Source organism: Drosophila obscura, unplaced genomic scaffold (assembly GCF_018151105.1).
Source record: "Drosophila obscura isolate BZ-5 IFL unplaced genomic scaffold, ASM1815110v1 contig_4, whole genome shotgun sequence".
NCBI classification, from domain to species: domain Eukaryota; kingdom Metazoa; phylum Arthropoda; class Insecta; order Diptera; family Drosophilidae; genus Drosophila; species Drosophila obscura.
In genome coordinates this window covers 5,271,215-5,293,544 of record NW_024542828.1, presented here as the reverse complement: position 1 = coordinate 5,293,544, position 22,330 = coordinate 5,271,215, and the positions used below count along the sequence as shown (strand labels likewise).

Here is a 22,330-nt window from a genome sequence, read left to right as displayed (position 1 = left end):
AATGATCGTTTTTTATTTAAAATGTATTATTTTAAATCATTTAACTCAAAATTTTGCTTTGAAGTCTGAACTTTAAGAGTGCTAAGAACATTGCGCGTGTGGCTGCTATATCTTCTTGTTTGCTAATGAATAATTAGTAACGCCTTCAGCTTGAATGTCCATTAATTTCCCACCCATTTTCCGCCCACAATTAAAACCAGCATAGCTTTCTGATATTGTTGTCAGTATTTAATGGTATTACAGCATTGCGTTGTCTTACATATATCAAATATAATTTCATAAATACATTTAAATGTTTACTCATAACTAGGCATTTGTATCCGTAATAGTACGAACTAGTGTATTCATTAAAAAAATTAAAAATTAATTATAAATAGTGGCAATAACAAATGTCTCCATTGTATCGTATCCCTCTCGCCATATCCAAGCCAATCCATACTTATAACAAAAATAGTAAGCTTGCGCTTCATTTCCCATTCCATTGTTTTCTTTGTTTCTTTTGCTTCTTAGATGATCGTTTACTTTAATACAATCTTAGGTAAAGTTTGTTCTGCTCTGTGTGTTGCTGCTTGGTATTTTTAATTAATTATTGGCAATTCTCTAACTGCATGATTCTGTTCTTTTAGATGGGCATCCAGTGTTCAATACATATTTCCTTTCAAGCTGCTGCTGTACAACTACAACATACAAGTCTTTTGTTCATTTAAAATATATATAATCATTTTGTCATTAAAATATGTGCACTACTTAAATGTTAATTCATTAAAATGCGGCATTTCCATTAAAATTGCTTAGCGTGTGTGTGCTCAATATACGGTTTTCCTTCATAGTTTTCATGTCTTTTTTTGTTTGTTTGTAGTTTGGTTGAAGTCCCATTTCTTTTTGTTTTTTTAGATTAAACTTCAGCATAATTCGTTGACTAGAAATTAACTTAAAATCTGACTTAAAGCCTAAACTATAAACTAGATTTAACACGCATCTTGCTTTCTGTTATTTTGGTTTTCGTGCATATATGTAAGTATTTTTTCTCTGATCAATCAATCCTTTTTGTGCTGGCAGAATATATTATTTATAGATTTTTATCCGTTTCCTTTTGTCCTGAAAGTAGTCATTGGTTTTAATTCCTATAATTTCCATCCTGTTGCTGTAGTTGCTGCAAGCTTAAACATAACTTTTCATTCAAAATCCTTTAACAATTTTCATAATTTTTTTTTCGCAAATTCAAAACATTTTTTAGCACCAAAATGATTGGAAAAATATAATTTTGTTTTTTTTTTTAATAGAAAATTTCATATAAAGAAAAACTAGGTAAATTTGCAACAACTTTTGCCCTTCAATTTTTTTTTGCACAATACAATATAAAATTTAATACAAAAACGGATCGGTTCTGATCAATATCAACATCTCGTACAATCTCGTACAACAATCCATCCATACAATACTTTGGTTTTTATATGTGGTATACAACACGCATAAATATATCATATAATGTATAAGTATATCGCTCAAAATACGTCCTGCGATTCTCTGGGGAGTTTACAAAAAATTGAAATAAACGTAAAAATCTCGATTGAACAATACAATAATATTCTCTTGGGGCGCACTCTTATACTCATAAAATCACAAAAAAATTATATATATATAATAAGCATATAAGAAGCATGCAGACAGACATTCATTCCTCTTGCGCAAAGATAATCTCTCTCTTTAGTTAGTTCTTTCTGTAATCTTTAGTTTCTGCAAAAATATTAATTATTTGTTAATACTAGAGTCTTGCAATCCATTCCATACTGTGCTCTCCTCCTATTCGCTCCTATTACACCTTATATAATTGCTTTCTCTCTTCCGCTGCTTTTCTTTCCTTTAAATAATTGCTCTCTTTTTGCGCTCTTTTTCGTACGAAATGCAACAATCTTTGTGTGTAGTTTTTATAGTAATTTTTGTTTTGTTTGTAGATTTGATTGCGAGTTTAAAAGTTTTCTTTCTTTGTTTAGGAAACTGAAACGCTTCCCGCTTCCTTGCTCCAACGCTGAATCCTTTAGTGGCGGCTCCTACGTCGTATAGGTCCTGATGACATCCCGTATCACTGCTCGACAGAGCGGACACTGGCCACCGCCCACGCCGCGCCACTGCTCGATGGCACAGTCGTAGCACATGCACATGTGTCCGCACATATAGAGCACCGAATCAATGGGATTCTCATAGCAAATAGTGCACTCGGCACTCGAGTCCGTGCTATGCTGATCGCTCAGGCTATCCTTCCATTTGTTGGCAGCATTATTTGTGCTATTAGCAACGGGCTACACGGAAATAAACGAAAGAAATTGAACTTTAGTATACTGCTGAATGATATCTCGCTCTCTGGTTTGGACTCACCTCAATATATTGACTGCTGGCTGTGCTAATGAGTGTGCCACTGCTGCAGGCTCCTGCCAATATTCCACTGGATGTCACCGTCGTTGTCGTTGGCCTTGCACTCATCTGCTGGCCATTCAAATCATGGGAACTGCTGGCTGGTGGCAGGTTAACGACCAGCACAGTGCCACCGCCATTCGGTTGGATCTGCAGGATATCACCGTTGGAGGGCATGCTGATCATACGATTGCCATTCGCTGCCCCTCCAGCGTTGGAGGCCAGCGTGCTGGTGCTCTGGGCCACACTCAACTGGGAGTTATGCTGCAGCATCTTGGTGGCAGCGCCCAGCAGCTGTCCCGCATTCAAGCTGCTCATGGACTCTGTCATGTTCAGCATTCGAGAGGTAGAAGCGGTGGAGGTGCTGCAGGCGCTGGCATTCACCTGCGGCTGTGAGGGATATGCCACCATATTCGGCAACTGCTGGCGGAACATCCTCAGCGATTGCGTCGAGCCATAGACATCGAGGAATGCCCAAAGCTGCAGGGATTGATCCACATGCATCACCACAACGGCTGGGCCATTGTTCTTGCTGATCGACACCTCCCCGTTGGGGGCCACAAAGAAGGCGATCTCATCGCCGCGCTGTGGGGCTGCCGCTATATCCTTGGAGACCACCCAATACTCGGGACGATCTAGCAGGAAATCGGAATCGTTTGGCAGATCATTTGGTTGCAGGATGGCGGGATTGCACGACGTAAGACCCAGCGCCAGGGCACCCACATACATCTGCTCGGTTTTGAGGACCTGCACAATCAGCTTCTCCCCAATGCGTATGGGGCGGGCCGTAAACACATATCCCTGACAGAAGTCCGACTCTGTGCGGGAGGCAATGAAACGGTCATGGGAGAGGCGCACATTCCTGCCCTTGGTGATGTGAAAGGGCACCGGTATGAGCCGTCCATTGGCATTGTATCGTAGCGGTGGCAGACCATTCGCCAGATCATGGGCGATGGCCGCCTGCTCCACACTGCTTGTGACATTTCCTGTCAAATGCAATGACTGCAACGATGGCATCACATGCCTCTCCAGATCGTGTTCGATCACGCCGCCATTGCCGGGCAGCGAACGACGCGATTGCTGATGCGGATGATGCGGATTCAGGGCGGATTGTTGTGGCATCTGTTGTTGCTGTTGCTGCTGCATTTGTGCCACCTGCTGCTGCTGCTGCTGCTGCATCACCGGTTGCAGGGGCAGGGACTGGGTTATCTGCTGGTGCTGCTGCTGCTGCTGGTACATGTAGATCCTCGAGTCCAGGAATTCAATTCCCGTGCAATTGCCATAGATATCAATCACAGTCCACAGCAGACTTCGCGTATCGATGCCCGACAGGATCACGCCCTTCTCCTCATTATTTATGCCGTAGATCACATCCCCCGCATTGTTCACATAATAGTACAGGATATTATCCTTCTCGCAGTACTGCTCGTGCAGTGCCTTGGCCCAGAAGCCGGGACGGTTCGTCAGATCGGGACAGGCGTACTTGGGCAGTGTGCCCTCCAGCGACACAGGATCGTTGCTGGTGAAGCCGAAGCGTATGCCCCCATTCCAGTTGTTCGAAATCTCCGCAAACTTCACGCAGATCCGCTCGTTGATGCGCACGGGGCGCGCGGAGAAGGTGATGGCCCGACAGAAGCTCTCGTAGCGACGTGCGAGTGTACCATCGCGTGAGATCCTGATATTATCGCCATGCACGCTGTGGAACTGCAGGGGCGGCAGGTTGTTGGGTCCAGGGCATGAGGAGGGCGAACGGCGAACTGTTAGAAAATAATAAAAAGAAAATTTTAGAGTTAGAAAACGTTTAAGGGGGAAAATTTATGATTCTATGTTTCGCTTCTCTTCTCTTCACTCATCCTGGATTTGATCTGTTAAAACTTGCAAGTCCCTCTTTATCGTATCAATGGGTGAAATAGACTTCCCTTTTCTCTTATTTTATCCCTCAGATGCATCCCTTAGTTGTGTTTATCCCTTAGATACATATTCGACAGTTGCATTTATCCATTGGTTACATCTTCTACCCATTCTTCTTCCCATTTATCCCTCAGCTACATTTTCTGTATCTCTTTTGTGTGAGAGAAGAGTCATGTCGTGTCGCCCGTATTGGATTACGCCAATGTTCTTCGCCATAGAGTTTTTCACATGCCTCCTTCGTGCTGCAGGTAGAGCTCATAAGCATAAGCATAAGATGCCACAGATAGCTGCACAAACCATGTGCTAGATATCGTATTACACAGCAGCCTGGAACACGGTCTGAATCACTCTTTCAGAAGTCAATAAACCCCTGGAAGCCTAGCCTCTGGTATCCCTTGAATTTAGTTGCTTTTCATTTACGGATATGGCACGTGACTTCGATGAAAATTATTGATCCCCATTTTGTTGGGGTAAATGATCTCTCTGCGATTCGTAGGGGTGTAGAAATCTTAAAAGAGAACAGGCGGATGTGCTGGTATTTCGAAAAGAGACTTCCACATAGACAGATGGATTAAACATTCATAGGTCATGGTTATTGGATTTTCAAAAGTAGTTCTTGGAAAACTGACTTCCAAAAGTGTGAAATGTGGCAGAGTGTGTGTTTTCGGGCATAGGAAAATATTGTTCTTTCGAAATTCTAGGCAATGACTGTACGGAAATGCTTTCAAAACGGGAAAAGGAATTAAGAATTATAGCTAAAGAAATTTGGGGATAAAATGCAATAATTTACACTGCTTCCACAGCTGAATTTGAAGCTTAAACTCTCCTTAAATATATCAAAGAATTCAAGGATTTCTATCAGTTAAGAAACCTTTGCAACGACAACCTCTAGACCCAGGGAATCCTTACAAATTAGTCGTAAAAACAGCACAACAATTTCTTAATTCTGATCCTAAAGCAATTGGCATTAATTAATGAAAAGACACACAGCAGCACCTTGCAACCTTGCACCAGCTGCTGGCGACAACAATTACCAGCAGCAGCAGCAGCAGACGACGAAGACTTCTGAAGGATGCAAAACACTTGCAGAAGGATCTATAAGCAATCCACAGACTTCAAGCAGAGAAGTGCTTGGGGGGGAAGCTATAACCAATCCATATGGCAATATAAATAATTACGAAAAAAAAACAGAGGGACAGAGGACAGGTTTTTCCAACAGACATCAGACGAAAGCGACTGCGTGGCATGCCGCCAACAGTTGCACAGAGAAAAAAAAAAACAAACACAGACACACACAGCAAAAAATAAAGGTACAAATTAAGAGAAAATAAAAAGACGAAGGACCTGCACAACAGCATGGGACGGACGGACGTGCAACAAAAGGAGGCAGATGGAGACGAAGACGCAGACGCAGACGAGAGGCATGAAAGATGAAGATGATTACCATGTTGAATGTTGATATGCGGCGCGTGGCAGCAGCAGGAGATCCAGAGCGAGGATCAATGTGTTTGCTTTAAGCGGCGGCATGTGGCAGCTGCCACACGAAGAAGTAGGAGGCGGGGGGGCTAAGGTCAGAAGCAGCTGTACATCGGGGGAAACAGGTAAAACTACCCTCGAGCCGGGACGAGTGTATTCGTTCCACAGAGTGTTCCCTTTTTGTCCAGCCCAGCCGAGTGGAGGGTTGGTTGCTTTTTCCCTTCGTTTCGATCGCTGCTCTAGGGGTTGCTCTCCACAGACACTGCAGCTGTTCAAATTTCATCAAAAATGAAACCAACTACAGATACCAAGATACGCAGATACACAGATACATCGAATGCAGAAGATTCTCCCGCTCTCGCTCGCTTGAGGGTTGAAATTTAATCCCCGAGTCCCAAAAAAAAAAATCCTGCTGCAGGCGACCCAGGAGCAATGACTTGCAACAGCAGCAGCAGCAGCAGAAATCTGTACAGAGAAATCCCCGTTTCGTGGAGGAACCTTCTTGGCTTGGCAGCGTTTAAGTGCTTCTTCACTTCCGCACAGGAAGAAACAGGAAGTCTCTGTCTCCCTCACCCTCACCCTCGGCAGAAGAAGGAAATCACAAAAATCACACAGAAAGTGGAAAGGGAGCAGCAGCAATCTCTAAGGTTCTCTGTACTTCCGGTTGAGAGAGAAGAGAGGGAAAAGGGGAGCAGGAGAGATCGATGGAAGGAGAGAGCCCCCTCTTCAGAGAAAGATATCGATAGAACTAGAATCTCCTACACTCCAGGAGGAGGCGAGGAAGAATGAGAGATACGGAGAAGTGTCCACTCTTCAGGGAGTAGTAGAAGCGCGAGAGTTGCTCTCAAAAACTGGAGTCTCTTCCTCTGTTTTCTTTGATAGAATGTGCAACCGATTCGAATGCCCCATCAATATTTATGAATTGACCGACGGAACGGCGACGCGACATTTCAGGAAGTAGGAAATCACGTATATTCCATGGTGCAGACGTGTATTGGAGCTATTAGCGGCTGCTGCTCTGTTATTGCAGGATGTGGCGACGCCTACTTTTTGCTGCCGGTAGCCCCCATGGCCCAGACACAGACACAGACACACGACTGGCAGGCAGACAGACAGACAGTTTGTCCAGTCAATGGAATCTTACAAACAAACATACACAGAAGCTATGCCATGAATGAAAGACGGCGTCTCTGTTTTTCCTTGTTTTTCCCCTGAATTTACAATCCACACACAACGGTTTTACGACGCGTCGATACTTTCAATTAGCCATTGGATGCCAAACCCCGCAACCCCGCAACCCTCACCCCAACCCCATCACCATTACCATTACCATTACCATTCCTACATCTCTCTCCTCTACAAGTCCCAATTAATTAACAGAAGTTGCGTTGGAATTGTCTCTAGGCTTTAATGATCCTCCTCACAATGCATGAGGGTTGCTTTTCCTCTAAATAAATGAGGCTTTTCCTCGTGATTATATGAAACTAATTTGATCGTGGATTGATCTTTGTTGGCAGAAGAATTAAGAGCAAGAATTCTAAGGCCTAACCGCTAAAGTCTTCATTAATCGACCCTTCTAATGATCTCCCTCTTCTAAAGGTCTTCCCTTTCTTCTGTGACGATCTACCTCAGCTTCTGATGATCTCTACCTTTAATGTAGATCTCCACACACAAATTTGCAGCATAATTTAAGCCCCAAAAACGACCAATCGGCAATCGTTCAGATGAGAAAAGTTCAAGCTTTTGCCGGGCTGCCAAAGAAGACCAAAAGACCGAAGGCCCACCGATCGCATCGGTTGGGTAGTGCAACCAGAGAGGCGCAACAGTGGCACGAAGGCAGAAGGCAAATTTTCGTCGGTTTTGGGGGAAAAAGGAAAAACCTGATTTACCGTTTGGCAGGCAGATCGTCCCGTTCCGTCCCGTATCCGAGGCCCAAAGCCAAACGAAAAAAATTTCCCACGCTGTGAAAACACAGAAACAATTCCCACGACTCCAAATTTGTATATATAGAAGAGAAGAGAGAGATACATATATCGAAGAAAACCTGTAACAAGCCGCAAAATAATTGCAACCAGAGATGGAGGGAAAGAGACAGAGACACAGAGACACAGAGCCAGAGAGAGATCTTCTCTAAGAGAAGCTGCTGCAGCAACGAGCAGCAAGAGCGGGTGGAAAAATCATGTGAAAATCATGCAGGTGTCATAAAAAGAAAAAATTAAACAGAAATCCAACTGCAGAGAGTGAGGCAACAACAATCATTTGAATCGTTAGATGAAATCATTTTAACAAGCCAAAGATGAAGATCACAAGGGAATCGGCGGTGCAGTGCATTCAACGACTCATTAGATTTCAATTGGCACTCAATTCCAAGGAAAATGCAATGAAAATTCGTTGAAAATTGAGTTACATTAACTCGGGTGAGGGGGTGGCTGGGGTAGATAGATCATTAAACAGACAGACACACGATCATGATAATGTCTGTCTCTGTCCCGAATGGTGGTGGCTCTCCAGTTGAAGAGGAGCTGCTTCAGGAGATTTATGCGATGGATGGGAGAGCTTAAGCACCCATAGTTGGTAGCTTATTGCTGTTGGAATTTAACGATTTGTGTTAACAAATCACTCAAGTATGTATGTAATTACTAGAGCAATCTCTTTAGACATCGTTTAAGTTATAATGGAGAAAACAATGTGCTCAAAGCAGGTGAAAGCAGGACTCTAAAGAGTGTCCCACTTTTACGAGAGATCTTTGAAGAATGCATAGAAGAATTCAGTCATAAAAGTATCAGTGGATTAGTGGAAGATTAAGAGCATAATTAAGAGAGTGATTAAAGCAGAGAGAGAGAGAGAGAGATTCAAATAGTTGTGCCTATGCCAAGCAACAAGTGATCAAAAGACCATCCCATCCATTACCATCGTTGTCTCTCGTTGCCTGTCTGCCCACTCGCTCTGCTTTAGAGTTCATAGGTCACGTGCCGCCGTGTGCTTCTCCTTTGTAATGGGTGTATGCCCACGTGCATGAGTCATGAGGCAAGGGTGGGGACAACGTGTGCGGACAATTAACACAACGTTTGACGAGGCCGAAGGCCGAACCGGCCTTTAATTGCACCGGAAATGCCCCAATAAACAGGAGGGGGAAAACCTCTACAGAGCGGGGGGTTTCTTTCTTTTTTTTTTTTCTTGGATCATTTACAAATTGTATCAATTGGTCAAACATTTGGCATAAATTATGCCACAAATACTACGAGTCAGCAGGCCGTGGATCGATTGAGTGGGTGGGTGAATGAATGAATATTGAGGCAAGCTTTTGGCCAACGGACGGACTACACTGCGGGGCTTGTCAATGGATGGAAAACACAGCCCACATGCCACACGATAAATAGTCTTATATCCGAATCGAATACACTCCCCACTCCCCTCTCCTCTCCCCGTTTAAGGTGCATTCGACATTTTAGTTTGAAATTAGTTGGTGCCTAGCACACGCCTAACATTCACAATGTGTGGGTTGTCATTTGTTAGTTGTTTGGATTAGATTCGAACCAGAAGAGAGTCACACACAACAGACAACAGACGATGAATGTTGTGGGCAGCAGTCCACAGTCGCCCCCTCGCTGAAGCGTTGCTTGATTTGTCGTCTGTGTAAATTCATTCTCACATCAATAAAAATAATGCTAAATTCTTTGCTTAAATTAACTGCAAATGAAGCTGAAGCTACAGCTACAGCTAATGGTAATGAATGTTAATTAATAAATCACAAAAACAAAACAAAAGCGGCGATGAAAGTTTACAGAGTTTGCCACACAAATGTGGAAGATATTGGTGTAAAATCTGCTTAACCTGTAGGAAATAGCATTCCGATTTGGAAGATTTTGAATATTTATTTAGACAATATCTAGACCTACAAGTCCACTAAATATCTGCACCATATCTTTAAAATTCTCATCTCCACAACTGTTTTTGCAATCAGAATTTTCCAACACATACAAATTTCTCTCCCTTAAAATACTCTTTCCTTTGCTTCCTGCAGAGTATTCCGCCTCGTCGAATAGTTTTCAATAGTTCCTCTTGCATGCAAAAAAACAAACCACTTCCGTTCATGCCTCAATCGGTGGTCAGTGCAGCGGAAACCGCACTCATCGCATCGCATCGTATCGGACGAGAGAAACTTCTGTCTCTGTCTCTGAGGAGAGTGTTTGTCCCCCCCCCCCAACAACAACAGGCCCGGTTTTATGCCACTGCTCTCTCTTTCCCGCTCTGTCTGTAATTCTAGTAGCATTTTTTTTTCCACTAAAGAAAATGGGAAATAGACTGCAAAAATATAATAAAAATAATTGCACAACAGAAACACAGCAGTAGCAGCAGCAGCAGAAGCAGCAGAAATGTAGTGACAATGCAATGGAAACCAGAGGTCAAACGACGAGTGCGAGTATGGATGGTCGTGTGTCTGGGGGACAGCTCTGCCCAGCTGGAGCTGGGGGCCTGAAGCTCTTCCTATAAGTACAATGCACTTTTGAGGCGATTAAGCGAAATCTGATGCCGCAGATTAAAGATGGGACACAGACAGCCGACAGCAGACACAGACAGAGATTCAGAGAGAAATCAATGCAGGAAAAAGTGATTTCAAGGGGTTTGCACTTTGCTAGCCAGAAGCCCCCAAAGAGCAGCCCCATTTGACCACCTTTTCTCTCTGTTTTGGTGGGTTCAATGACACCTTATGTCCCTCTGGTGTTTTCCACGTGAAACACCATACATTTTCCGCCTTTGCACACAGACTTTTTTCGTACAAACGAAACTCCATCTAAATATAATTGGCTAAGGGGAAAGAGAGCATAGCATAGCTATCGGGTAAAAAGGCTGTAAAAAATGCTATAGATAGAGTTGGGGATAGCAGATAGAAGGAAGAGAGCATAGCGCGAGCTGCGGGGGTGGATTGACAGAGAGCTCCAATCAAATTTACATGTTGTTTTATTTTTACAAGACAACAAACAACCCCAGGAATGGGAACACCTCTCTCTCTCTCTCTATGTAGTATTATGATATGCTATATCTGCTGGCTGTTGCGCTTCCATTTGTGCGCTGAAGCATGCCCCACGGCCTCACAGGCCCCACACTTGGCTCCAACCAAGAAGAACCGAAGCGTATAGCGGCTATAAAAACACGATCTAAATATATAAACACCAGACATACTCGTAGAAGGAAGCATAAGACACATCAACACATCATAATATACCAAAATAGGTTGCTCCAAGAGTTTTCAAACATATATGATGTATAGAAGATCTCATGGAATGGGAAATACAACTATAAATCTTGGACCAATTTAAGTTCCATTCGTAATAAATCCCTATAATGAATAATTCCCTATTAAAACAATTCCCCAATGCATATTGACATTGTCCTGCAGTACCCTTTAAATCTAACCAAAACGAATGTAGCTGTAAGTATAAGGCCCTAAAATCCAAGTTTTATTCAAAATAACTCTAATTTCGTACATTTTTGAAAGTGTACTATGCATTTATATAGGAATAAATGGAAAGGCATGACATATAATACTTCTACATATATGCTGCCTGCCTCTTGCTCTTAGATAAGCTTGGACGACTCTTCCGCCTTTGTTTTGTTGCGTTTATCGAAGCGTTGCAATAACTACTACTTCAAAGGGTAGAATCCCCCCTCTCTCTCTCTCCCAGAGACCGTATATAATATATCATATAATGTAAGGCCTCCTCTGATGATACGACGCGTCGTCTCTTGCATTTCCACTTCTTGCCGCACTTGACTGCACAGCGACTGCGCCTTCGTCTCGTCTCGTCTGTTGGTCTTTGTGTTGTATTTTTTCTGTAATTAAATCACTCAAGCGTTGAAGGGCGGCAGGGTAGGGGCATCATACAACAAATAATGATGTTGTATGTAAGGGGGGAATATGTTCAAGAAGAGAGGCTTCCACATCATTATAATGTGATTATTACATATTACAATGGATACAAGAGCCACTTCTCAAGCGCTACTTCAGTTTTCAAGCATTTGTTTCTTTTCAAATATATCTGTTAAATGTCTAGCTCAACTTATGTTTATGAATATTGTAAAATATTTAACATATTTAAACCATTTGGAACAGCTGCAAAAATCTTAAATCTAGTTCTAGTTCTTCCCTGAAACGACATTAAAGTTTTCTTTAATGAATAGCCGAAATAAAGCCACAACCAAAAAAACCCGATTTGACCAAGTTTCTCGATGGACAGCTGCTGCTTTTGGTTGTACGTTGGAAATACGATAGATTAAATACCCGTAGGTGGTGTTCCGATGGCAGTGATTTATGCATATCGCAGCCCGATCTCCCGCCTCTGCTCCCCGTCGAACGCCCTCCTAGTGGCCCGTAGATAATTGACCCAAAGAGATGCCTTTTTTCATTTTGGATCTACTACGATACGATACATAGGTATTTGTCCTACCTCCCTCTCCACCACTTTTACGAGTTCGCCGGTTGCGTGAGTTAATTGCAGCTGCCTCTTGCTTCGTTTTACCTGTTGTTGCTACTACCTGAGTGAGTTTTTGGCTGGCCTTTTGTCTTACGCGACGCGCCGCCTGTTGCAACACCCTTTGCCTCCCTCCCTGGGCAGCGAGACTATGTTTTTTTTTCTTTTTTGTATCTAATTTATCTATAAAGTGCGTTATCTCCGGCGAGAGATACAGATACAACACTGTTAACAATTTCTGTACTAGAAATACATGCAGAAGGTACTCCATAAGAGGCATGAGGCATATGCTGCCATCTTTTGGTTAATTAACTGATAAAAGTTAATAACAATTTGGGTCGAGAGAAAGAATAACTATACACATGGGTGATACTAGATACTTGATACTCTGTGGAGGAGATCTGTCTCTTTTGTGGGGAATATACATATGTAAGTATTCGATACCAGGAGTTTCTTTCCCATGGAATTCCGACTACATCTATTTGAAATTAAAGCAGATACATATTTATAGACGATATCCTCTGGTAATCTAATGGGCAATCTTTTATCAATTCTAAAATTGAAATCAAATTCCCCGAAACCCCAGAAAAGCCCCCTAATTTATAGCACTTGTGGTAGTTGTAGTTTACTATTATTTACAACTGCTCCTTAATCAATTTTCAACCACACTTAAATGTAAAGATAACTAACTCTACATTGCACATGAATCATCCTTAAATCAGGAACATCTTTCTTTGTAGATGTAAATATAAAACAATTACTTGAAGTTTGAAAAGAGACTTTTAAATCAAATTTTCCAGCGCAGAAAGTCCCCCAGTCAAGTGTAGCCCCAACTTTATAGCAACAATAGCAACTAATATTTGCACTGACCGTTATCAGATAACAGAAGTGGAGTGAGTAAATAGAATTGGCACAACCACAGGCAACCCAACCCTCCCCTTATCAGCAGCTAATGTCACAATTATTAGTGGATGGGAGTACACACAGATGTGTGAGTGCAGTGTGCGAAATGCCCAAGAGATGGACAATGACACATCGCGTACCATGAGCTCATAGGCTCACAGCTCACAGCAAAACGAAAGAAGAGAAGAATTACCCCAGAGGAAGCAAAAAAATTACCCCAAGAAGGCGACAAAAATTAACCAAGAGAGACACAGCCGGAGAGCGCAAGCAAGGAAGAAGCGTGGGTGCGGAGAGAGCAGAAAGTAAATCGCAACAGATGTATAATTGTTGTTCCTCATTCTATGGGGGTGTGTGTGTGTGTCTGTCTGTCATATGTTTGCACTCTTAAAATAACAATCGAAGGTCGCTTCGCTATTGTACAACAAGCCAGCCCCAGCCCCAGCACTCTCTCGTAAAAGGCGAGACTCTGAAAAAAGTAAACCGTGAGAAGCAACAGCTAAGCTACAGCTACGTTCGATCCTAAGTAAAAGCCAAAAGCAAAGATAAACTTTTTAGCCAAAGCAACAGCCAAAGCCAAACGGGCCAACAAATAACGAAAAATGTAATAGAAAGAAAATACAGGTAAAAATGCAGGTAACAAACAAGACAGAAAAAAAAGTAAAAACCAGCTGATTCCAGACAGCAGCAGCAGCAGCAACAACAACAAAGTAATTTCATTGATTACCGATACGCAACGCACGTTCAAAATGGAATGGAAGACATAAACCATGCCATATACCCATCCCCATCAGATCCCATACCATACCATCCAGCGGCTAACACTGAAGCTCGACTTCAAAGCTTTGACCAGGCAGGCACACACCACACCTCTTCCTGCCGCTTCCCCCCACCAGGCAGCAGGGTTCTTTTTCGTAGATCGTTTGCTGGATACCCTTTAAGAGGGGAATAAGCAGAGAAGCAGATTAGGGCATCCAAAGCTCGGCTTTCCTAGTTCTTCCTTCTTTTGTTTTGTGTGCGAGTGCCTCTCGTCTTCTACCTCTATTTCTTTGCTCTTTACTTTGTGCCGACGGCGGCAACGGCGCTTCGCGTACAACGATTTCCCCGCCCCCCCTTTAGTACCAACAAAAAAAGATTACAACAAAAAATGCTGAATGGGGAATATGGGGGCTCGGGCTACGACGGCTCCGGCTCGAACCACAAGTAGAGGTCGGTCTTTGCCTATGCGTCATTGGGGGCTTTGGCTTTGGTTTTTCTGGTTTAGCTTTTAAGACCAGAGAATCCAGAGCGTACTCAGAGAGGATCGGGAATGCAATAGAGAGAGAGGGAGAGCGAGCGCCTGTTGGGGGCTTTTTCTCTTTTCAGCTGCTGCTGCCTGCAATCAAAACAACAACAAAATTGTTCCCCGAATTGTTCCCACATTGAAGATAATCGTTATGATAAACAATAATCGTACGTTTGGTTTGGTTTGGTTCCTTTGCCTTTCGTTCCCTCTTTTGGGAAGATTACTCTTTTTCTGATTCTACTTCTCCTTCAGATTCTTTTTGCTTCTCTGATTCTTCATACAATTTGCGGTTAAATTTTTGAAATTTGTTTCTTGAAAAAGTGCATTTCTTTTGAATAAACTGACGTTTCCGGCAAAAACTAACTTTCGGTTGTTCTTAAGGTTAATTTCTTTAGAAGAAACCTTGAAAAAGCAAAGCAAAAACTAAGGTTATTCAACCACTACCCCCCATTCATAAAACATTAACTATATTTTTAGTACAATTTTAACCACTTGAGAGGGAACAATTTGCTTTTGTTTTTTGACTTGTTTGTTTGACTTTGAAGAATCGGCGGAGGAAAAATGCTAATGTATGCAGAAAGCGCCGCGCGATTGCTTTTGATTTACTTATTTATCTTTGCCGCATTAATTAACAAACGTTTCAGTTCAGTTCTGAGATCCGGCTAATATTATGTGGGAAACGGAATCAGTCGTTAATGAATTATGTATAGGGGGGTATGGGGGGCCTTTCAGTTTTTTCTGTTTTTTCGCACGCTATAATTACTTTTTCCCAGAGCCGAGCATAATGATAGCTTTATAATAAATGGTGTAATTACTAACCGAGTCCAAAGCGCTTCTTGATCTTTTTGAGCAAGTGCATCTTCTTTTTGCTGGACAACTTGTCTTTGGTGTTCATCAGCAGCTCATTCGATTCCATGGCCAGGACATGGGCTGCCTGCTGGGCGGGCGTGCCATTATGCTGATGATTCTGTTGATTGTGATGCTGATGTTGATGGTGGCTGCTCAGGTGCGGATGATTCAGGTGGGGATGGCTGCCCTGGGTCATGTAGTTGGCTGGTATATCCGAAAGACCCATCTTAGGTATTATTGCTTTTTTTTTTTTGGTTTTTCTTGTGAGCGGAAAAGTGTGATGGCGTTTGGAAAACGCTAACAGAAACCTAACAGAGAACTGCTCTAAAGCTGCTTGCAAACTTTATTTGGCATTAAATTAATTGAAAATTGTTCTTTTCGATTCTAATAAAACATTTTGGATTTTTGTTTTGGGTGCTCGTTGGACGCAACAAACGACAAAGTACACGAAACAACGGACACTCGAACAAGCAACAACACGAACCGAACGACAGACGACAGAGACGAAGCGAAGCGAACAACCGATTGCTTCGACGTTCAAATTTTAACTGTTCTTTGGCTTGTCTTGGCTGCACACGGTAGAGCCGCTGCCTGGCTGGACGCCGTCACAGCTGAGAGACGAATAGGCACCCGCAAGGCAAAGGCGAAAGGCATATCACACAGGAGGTGAGGCATGTGCGCTCTCTCGGTTGCGTATTTCTTTACGGGACTCCATTTGAAAGATTAATTTATTGATTCAGTGAGTTACGAAATGTATTTCAGGGAATAATACATTAGATATTTGCAAGTTACATATGCAAGTCAACAAATAAATAATTCATATCAAAAGTTGGATGAACTGTGCAATATTTCAGAGTTTTTTTTAATGATTTTCAGAATATATTATAGGAGAATATTGACATACATTGACAGACAGCTCCGTCAAACCTCACCTTCTTTTACTATATACCTTTCAAAAAGGCAACACAAACACAGCGTGAATTTCAGTTCTCTCTCTTGCAGCTGTTTCTTATTTACTATGGTTTCCGCTCGCTCTCTTTGTGCCTGCCATTCGCGTTTATCGTCGTTGAGCCCTCCCTTATAATTCCCCTTTGTGGCGCAGCGTCTCGGCTTGGCTCTTGGCTCTCCTTTTCTTCTCTTGCCTTCTCCTTTGCTCCTTCCAATGCCTTCTCGCACACCTTGATCAGCGATTCCTTTTATGCGCATTCTTGCTTCTAGGCCACGACGCCTGCCGCCTGCATATTGCTTTTGGCCAGAATGCTCTGCTCTGCTCTGTACTCAGCTCTCTGCTCTACCCCTGTGATCTCTACTAACTGTTGTTTTCCCTTCTGTCTGTCCGACTGGCTATGTTTCGCAGCAGTTCAAGCCAAGGTTCAAAGCAATTCTCTCTCTTCTGTTTTTGGGAAAGGTTATAAGGTCCATCATTCCATTCGACGGTTCTCATATACATACATATGTATGTATATGTTTATATATATGTACGTATATATCAAGTGTAACTGGGGGGAAACTATGTAAATTGCCCCCTTAATGCTTTTGATCGTGAACTTTGTTTGGGAATTTTGTACTTGAGGAAATATTTTAGCGTGCCTTTGCGCTACTCTAGTGGGGCAGAGATAATATCCCCTCAAAATATCCCCATTTTATGATGATCATCCAGAATTCTAGTGCTTTCTTAATAGTTTTTAGTTGGAAGGAGCAAAAGTTTACATTCAGGATGAGATATTTTTTAAAGAAAGAGCTTCAGCAGATGATAATTGCCTTATTTCCATAGTTTCCTTATAAATCTTTAAATTAAAATACCGAAAAACTTTACATTTTCGACAGATATAAAAAAAATAACCACAAGAACATCCCATCTTCTCTGGAAGCCTAAACCCCAAGACCTTGAACTGCAATTATTTTGAAATTCTTAGCTTTAAATTAAATACAATTTTTGCCTACGATGATGGGGATGTAGGAATGGTTCGATGGCATTTCTTTGAGGCTTTCTGTGGCTCTGCGGTTAGCAGCTTGTGCTGCAACTGCTGTCTGCTGTCTTCACTCCTGATTATCCTTTATAGATGGATGCCACGCTGCTCTAAAATGATGATAATTGCTCAGAGAGTGCTCCTCTTTGACCACCACCATCATCATCATCAGCAATGCTCTATCCAAGGAGCCTTGGACAGAGACAGCAGAGCAGCAGGACAGAAGCAGACTTGACAGCAGATGCAATTTTCAAGATCGGAAGGGATCAAGATCGGAACCACCAGAAGAGGAGGAAGCAGCCGGAGGAAGGGGAACAAGAAAGCATTTAAATTTTGATATTAAAGTGGAAATGCATATTCAGCATCCTGGCAGCAGGCGTGCGTCCTGGAAATACAGCTGCTGCTGCTGCTGCTGTTGCTGTCCCCTGATCTCTCCTCTCCTGTGTGCCTGTTGTGTGCAAAAAAAAAAAGGACCAATATATTGGCGAAACAGGAACCAGCGGCAACCAGCAAGGAGCCCAGCGCATGGATCAACCCCAAAAAATTGTCAAAGAGCCATAGCAGAAAAGGTGTCCATCTGTGGTTGCAGTTTTCGAACACAACAAAAAAGGGCCTGGAAAAAGGGGTCTACATTTAGCATTCTCATTCGTTGTCGTTGTCCTGTTTCGATCGCTCTCTGGCTGTGTTTGTTCGCCGATTTCCAGGTGTACAAATTCCTAGATACAGAAAGGATTTTCGAAAATAGGAGGAACAAGCACATTAAAGACAGAGCCACGTGCCTGCGTGAACGACAGACGTGCGCCAGTTGCCAGTCAGCGAGTCGATAGATAATGCTGCTACTTCTTTCTCCCCGCCCCGACTCCTGCTCGAACTCCATTTATAAATACGCGGCACGGCGTATTTCTGCTGTTTATATATTCATATTTTGTCAGCAGCAGGCTGGCAGACAGGCACACAGACCCCCTCTCAAAGGCAGATGGCAATTCTTCTTGATGGGTGGGGGGGAGATATTACAATCGTACACAAGATACAATACGAGTGAGTATCTTCTGCTCTGTTTCTGTCTCTGCTGTTTATTTGCCTTTTGCTTAAAAATTGTTTATGTTTAATTTTAGATTTTTGGCACAAGGGAGGCCGAAATGGAGGCCTCCCCAAGATGCCTTTAGCAGAACATATGTATGTACATATGTAGTCTTTGGTCTGGTCTCCCACGAACATCTGCCAACAGCAAGAATATCTTCGTATCTTCTCTCGTTCTTCGCCTCAGTCTTCGCTTAAAACCCGCATTTATCTTTTTGCCTTTGGCCTGACAATTGTCTACTTTTTCGACCATTGTCTTGGTGGATGTCACAGCCACAGTGCCGATTTACCTTTGCAGACAGTTCCTTAACCTCCCTCCAGCTACTCTCCGTTGGTGTCCTTTCTGATAAATAGAAAACCCTGTCCTGTCCCTGTGTCCAGTCTGTGGATAATTGCATGTATTTTTAAGCAAGCGTTTAATGAAAATGCCAAATGATATTTTGCACGCCAAGTGTATATATCTTTAGATACATTCCGGCCCAGAAGAGGGAGTTTTTTTGTAGGGTAAATCAATGATAGATCAACCGTCTAAACTTGTGGGAAATATAAAAGGCAATGCTTCACAAAATGTCCGGGAAATATGTGATCGATCTCTAAAAAGGCAAGATTAAAAGATAACAAAAGTTCTACCACAAAAAGGTAGAAAAAACGAGGAATTATTAGACCAGTTTACAAACAAAGTTCCACCAACGGTTCCACAATGAATGGTAAATGTGTTTTTATCATTAGATATTTCTCAGATATTTCCATTCCGTCACATTTATAAGATAACGAAACACACACCCTCTCCATTTATTTTCTAATAAAACCTTAAAGATAAACAGACAAAAAAAAAAAACAGAGTTACACAAATGATATTTTGATTGAATTTCCCTACACACATATCACATTATAGCATATTATATCCATAAAAAAGGGGGACTCTTATCATAAAAGCCCTCCTCTTCCACCCTTTATGATCATGCTGTAAGCAAATGTTTGGGGTACGGCTTCACCTTGGGGCACGACGACAACTCAAAAGTGTCTCTGATAAACCCCATGTCTGGGCAGTAGATAAAAATGGGAAATATATAGAAATAATGAAACGTTTTCTAATCATCGGAATGGCATCTAAATTAAATGGGGAATGGTAGCTAAATAATGCAAAAAAAAACCGGAATTCAACTATAGAATCTAATAAAAGAGGAAATAGTTTCAAGTGTTTCTAGAGATAGAGCATAGGCCTAGGCCTACGTAGATTGGTGATTATTATAATTTAAAGAGAGATTTATATACCTAAAAATATGAGAGGCAGATGTCTGTCAAATCCTTTGGACAGCTGAGAACTTCTTCGGTCCACCGATAACTGATCAATATCCCACCACAAACATAATTAAGTAAAAACTGTAGCAAATGCCGCCAAATGTTTAATTAGAAAACGACATATGCAAACGCCAGCGAGTAACGAAGAAAGGGAAAGGATCCCAGATCCCAGCGAGCCCAAAGGAGTCGAACCCAAGGAGTGTCTGTGTGTGTGTGTGTGTGTGGAGTTTTATATAAATAAAACTCGAACTAATCCCAACAGGACAGGGACAGGACACAAGAGGAATTGAAGAGAACCGAATTGCGCAAGCACTTGAGAAACGAGAAGAGAATGGAGAGACAGACAGCAGAAGGAGCATATGCAATATGTACTCGTACTCGTATTCTGTGTATTTCCCTTTTTTCCATTACCTGGTACTCGATTAAAATTGGGGGATATATGTAATGCAATGACGAATCCTTGAATCCATATGGATCATCGATTGAAATTAAAGAACTAGACTTTTGTGTAGAGACAGCGTACTACTTGTAGATAATAATATATATGCACGATGTTTACTTATCTACCCATTTTCATAGGGATCTGGCAAAAATATGTATATCCCTATGTATTTCTTTATGCACTAACAGTATCCTTTAGTCGATAGAGTTCTCCAAATGATCGCTTCTTCTCCTCCAATTTTTGGGATACCTGCCGAGACAGCAGCAGTTGGTTGTACTCTGCATGCATCTTTGCCTCTGTCTCGATCGAAGATCTAACAAAAAGGGAATTCATTTGAGGGATGCATTTGGCAGCAGCAGAGAAGGCAGCAGCAGCCCTCTCTTTCACTTCCCATCATATCCGTATCCGGAACCTCCATCCTCCATTCCTCCGTCCGCCACGTCCTTATGCTCATACGCTAATCAAATATCATCGAAAGAATCGTAGAGAAATACCCGCCAAAAATCAACACATGCGATCGCAGGATAGCAGGATCGCGGGGATCGAAGGGAAACGGCATTCCGTTAGGAGGAAAATATTGGATTTTACTGTGTGTGTTGTGCTGGCCAAATGTTTGGCCTTTTTTCATCGGGGGTTTCAGCTTACACAGTTTTTCCATTGCAGTTTTTTCCCGCCTGGCAAACTGGAAAAACTCCCTCATATTTCGCAGATACAAACAGGACATTTGGCAAGTCATAGAAAGACAGAGACAGAGACAGAGAGAGAGAGTCCTGACCCATAGAGGTGCTCGCCCACAGCATGTGTCTTTGTGTTTCATGGTCAAAAGGAGAGTTCGAATTCCAGTTATCATCCTACCTGAGCCCCGAGCGCCTGCCTATTGGAGGTTGCCTCATTGTTCTGATCCTTCGTCGTCCTTTCCTTGGGCCATAAACTCCTATAATTTATTGTCTACAGCTGCATGGAGACTGTCTTAGGGAATAATTGAAACTGATTTTTGATGGAAGAACATAGACTGTGGAGTCGTGATGATGATGTGGTAAGAAGAGCAGGTATCCTATCCATTCAATGCACCTGTAAGATTGCGCCCTTCATTTGCGACTCCTTTCTATAGCCCTGTGAGAGAATCCCTTCGACTCTATTCCTTTTTTTGATTTTTCCCACTTCAAATCAGTGATTTTTTCGGGGTATCTAAGCTGCTTAAGGGTTTGATGTTCGTCAATTCTGATAAATTGGGGAGTAAGCTCAAAAAATAGCACTACCCCTTGTACCCTTTATTAAACTGGTTTCTCTATAAGTAGCTCAATTTATGATTAATCCTACCTTTAGACTTCCCCCAAAATGCATTTAATAACTATCTATGACTAAGGAACCCTTACATTATAATTAACTGTGTGTTTTGAAGTGAAAGTCTTAAGAAATCTTAAATATCAACCCCTATCCATAGGAAAGGTGGGTAACGATTTTTTTATACAATTTTATTTTTCTCCCAAATTCGAATTTCCCTTACGAACCATAAAATAAAACCAGGCTTTCCCTAAGAAAATATCATACCAGTACACGTCACAAAACTATCGCCACAGCGACACACACCGGCATTGTGCCATCTCTAAGGGCGAAACAGCTGTTCACCTGCCATGTGTTTGGCTGTGTGTGTGTGGTGGTGGTGGGAGTCGAATTGGAAGGTCACAAACCTTATTGGAATGTCCCCAAAGTCGTTAATTTCATGATTTGAGGTGTTTGGACTTACCTATTTTACTAGCCGACTGACCCATTGCTTACTATAATCACACAATTTTTGTATATTTTCGCTTTGATATCCGAAAAGGCACAAAATGACAATAACAACAACAGCAACAACGACACATTTACAATTTCTTTGGCATCGAATTTTCAGGTGGCCGTGGGCCTTTGCGACTTCCCCACAAGCACTTTATCAAATCGATCAATAGAGCAGGAGTAGGAGCACATTATACGAAATATTTGGATTAGTTATACACCATTTTAAAGCATTTAATTGGAGGCAGTGCAGCGATTTTTTAGTGGTGACACCGGCTTCACAATATAAATTTTAAGAGTGACCATTGTCAAATATATAAAATATACCTTCTGCAAATTGTATGAGAAGTGTGACCAAATAAAATATACCTCCTACAAATTTGTGTGAGAAGTGTGACCGTGGCTTTATCGACCTATCGATAGACAAGTGTGGTATTTTCATGAGAATTGTATG

The 22,330-nt window shown here is 42.2% G+C and overlaps 1 protein-coding gene across 2 annotated transcripts; it reads right to left on the bottom strand.

Annotated features, from left to right (window-relative positions):
- Positions 1-885: 885 nt before the first annotated feature.
- Positions 886-22,161, bottom strand: LOC111071671 (protein neuralized). Of its 2 annotated transcripts, none has more exons than XM_022363157.2 (3): positions 21,848-22,161; positions 2,377-4,169; positions 886-2,300 (listed from the first exon to the last, which is right to left on the bottom strand). In XM_022363157.2, exons 1-3 carry the CDS (start codon positions 21,870-21,872, stop codon positions 2,052-2,054), a joined length of 2,067 nt encoding a protein of 688 aa, XP_022218849.2. In that variant the 5' UTR covers positions 21,873-22,161; the 3' UTR covers positions 886-2,051. The 2 variants fall into 2 exon arrangements, with proteins under 2 accessions (XP_022218849.2, XP_022218841.2); XM_022363149.2 differs by lacking the exon at positions 21,848-22,161 and adding an exon at positions 15,277-15,844.
- Between the last annotated feature and the right edge of the window lie 169 nt (positions 22,162-22,330).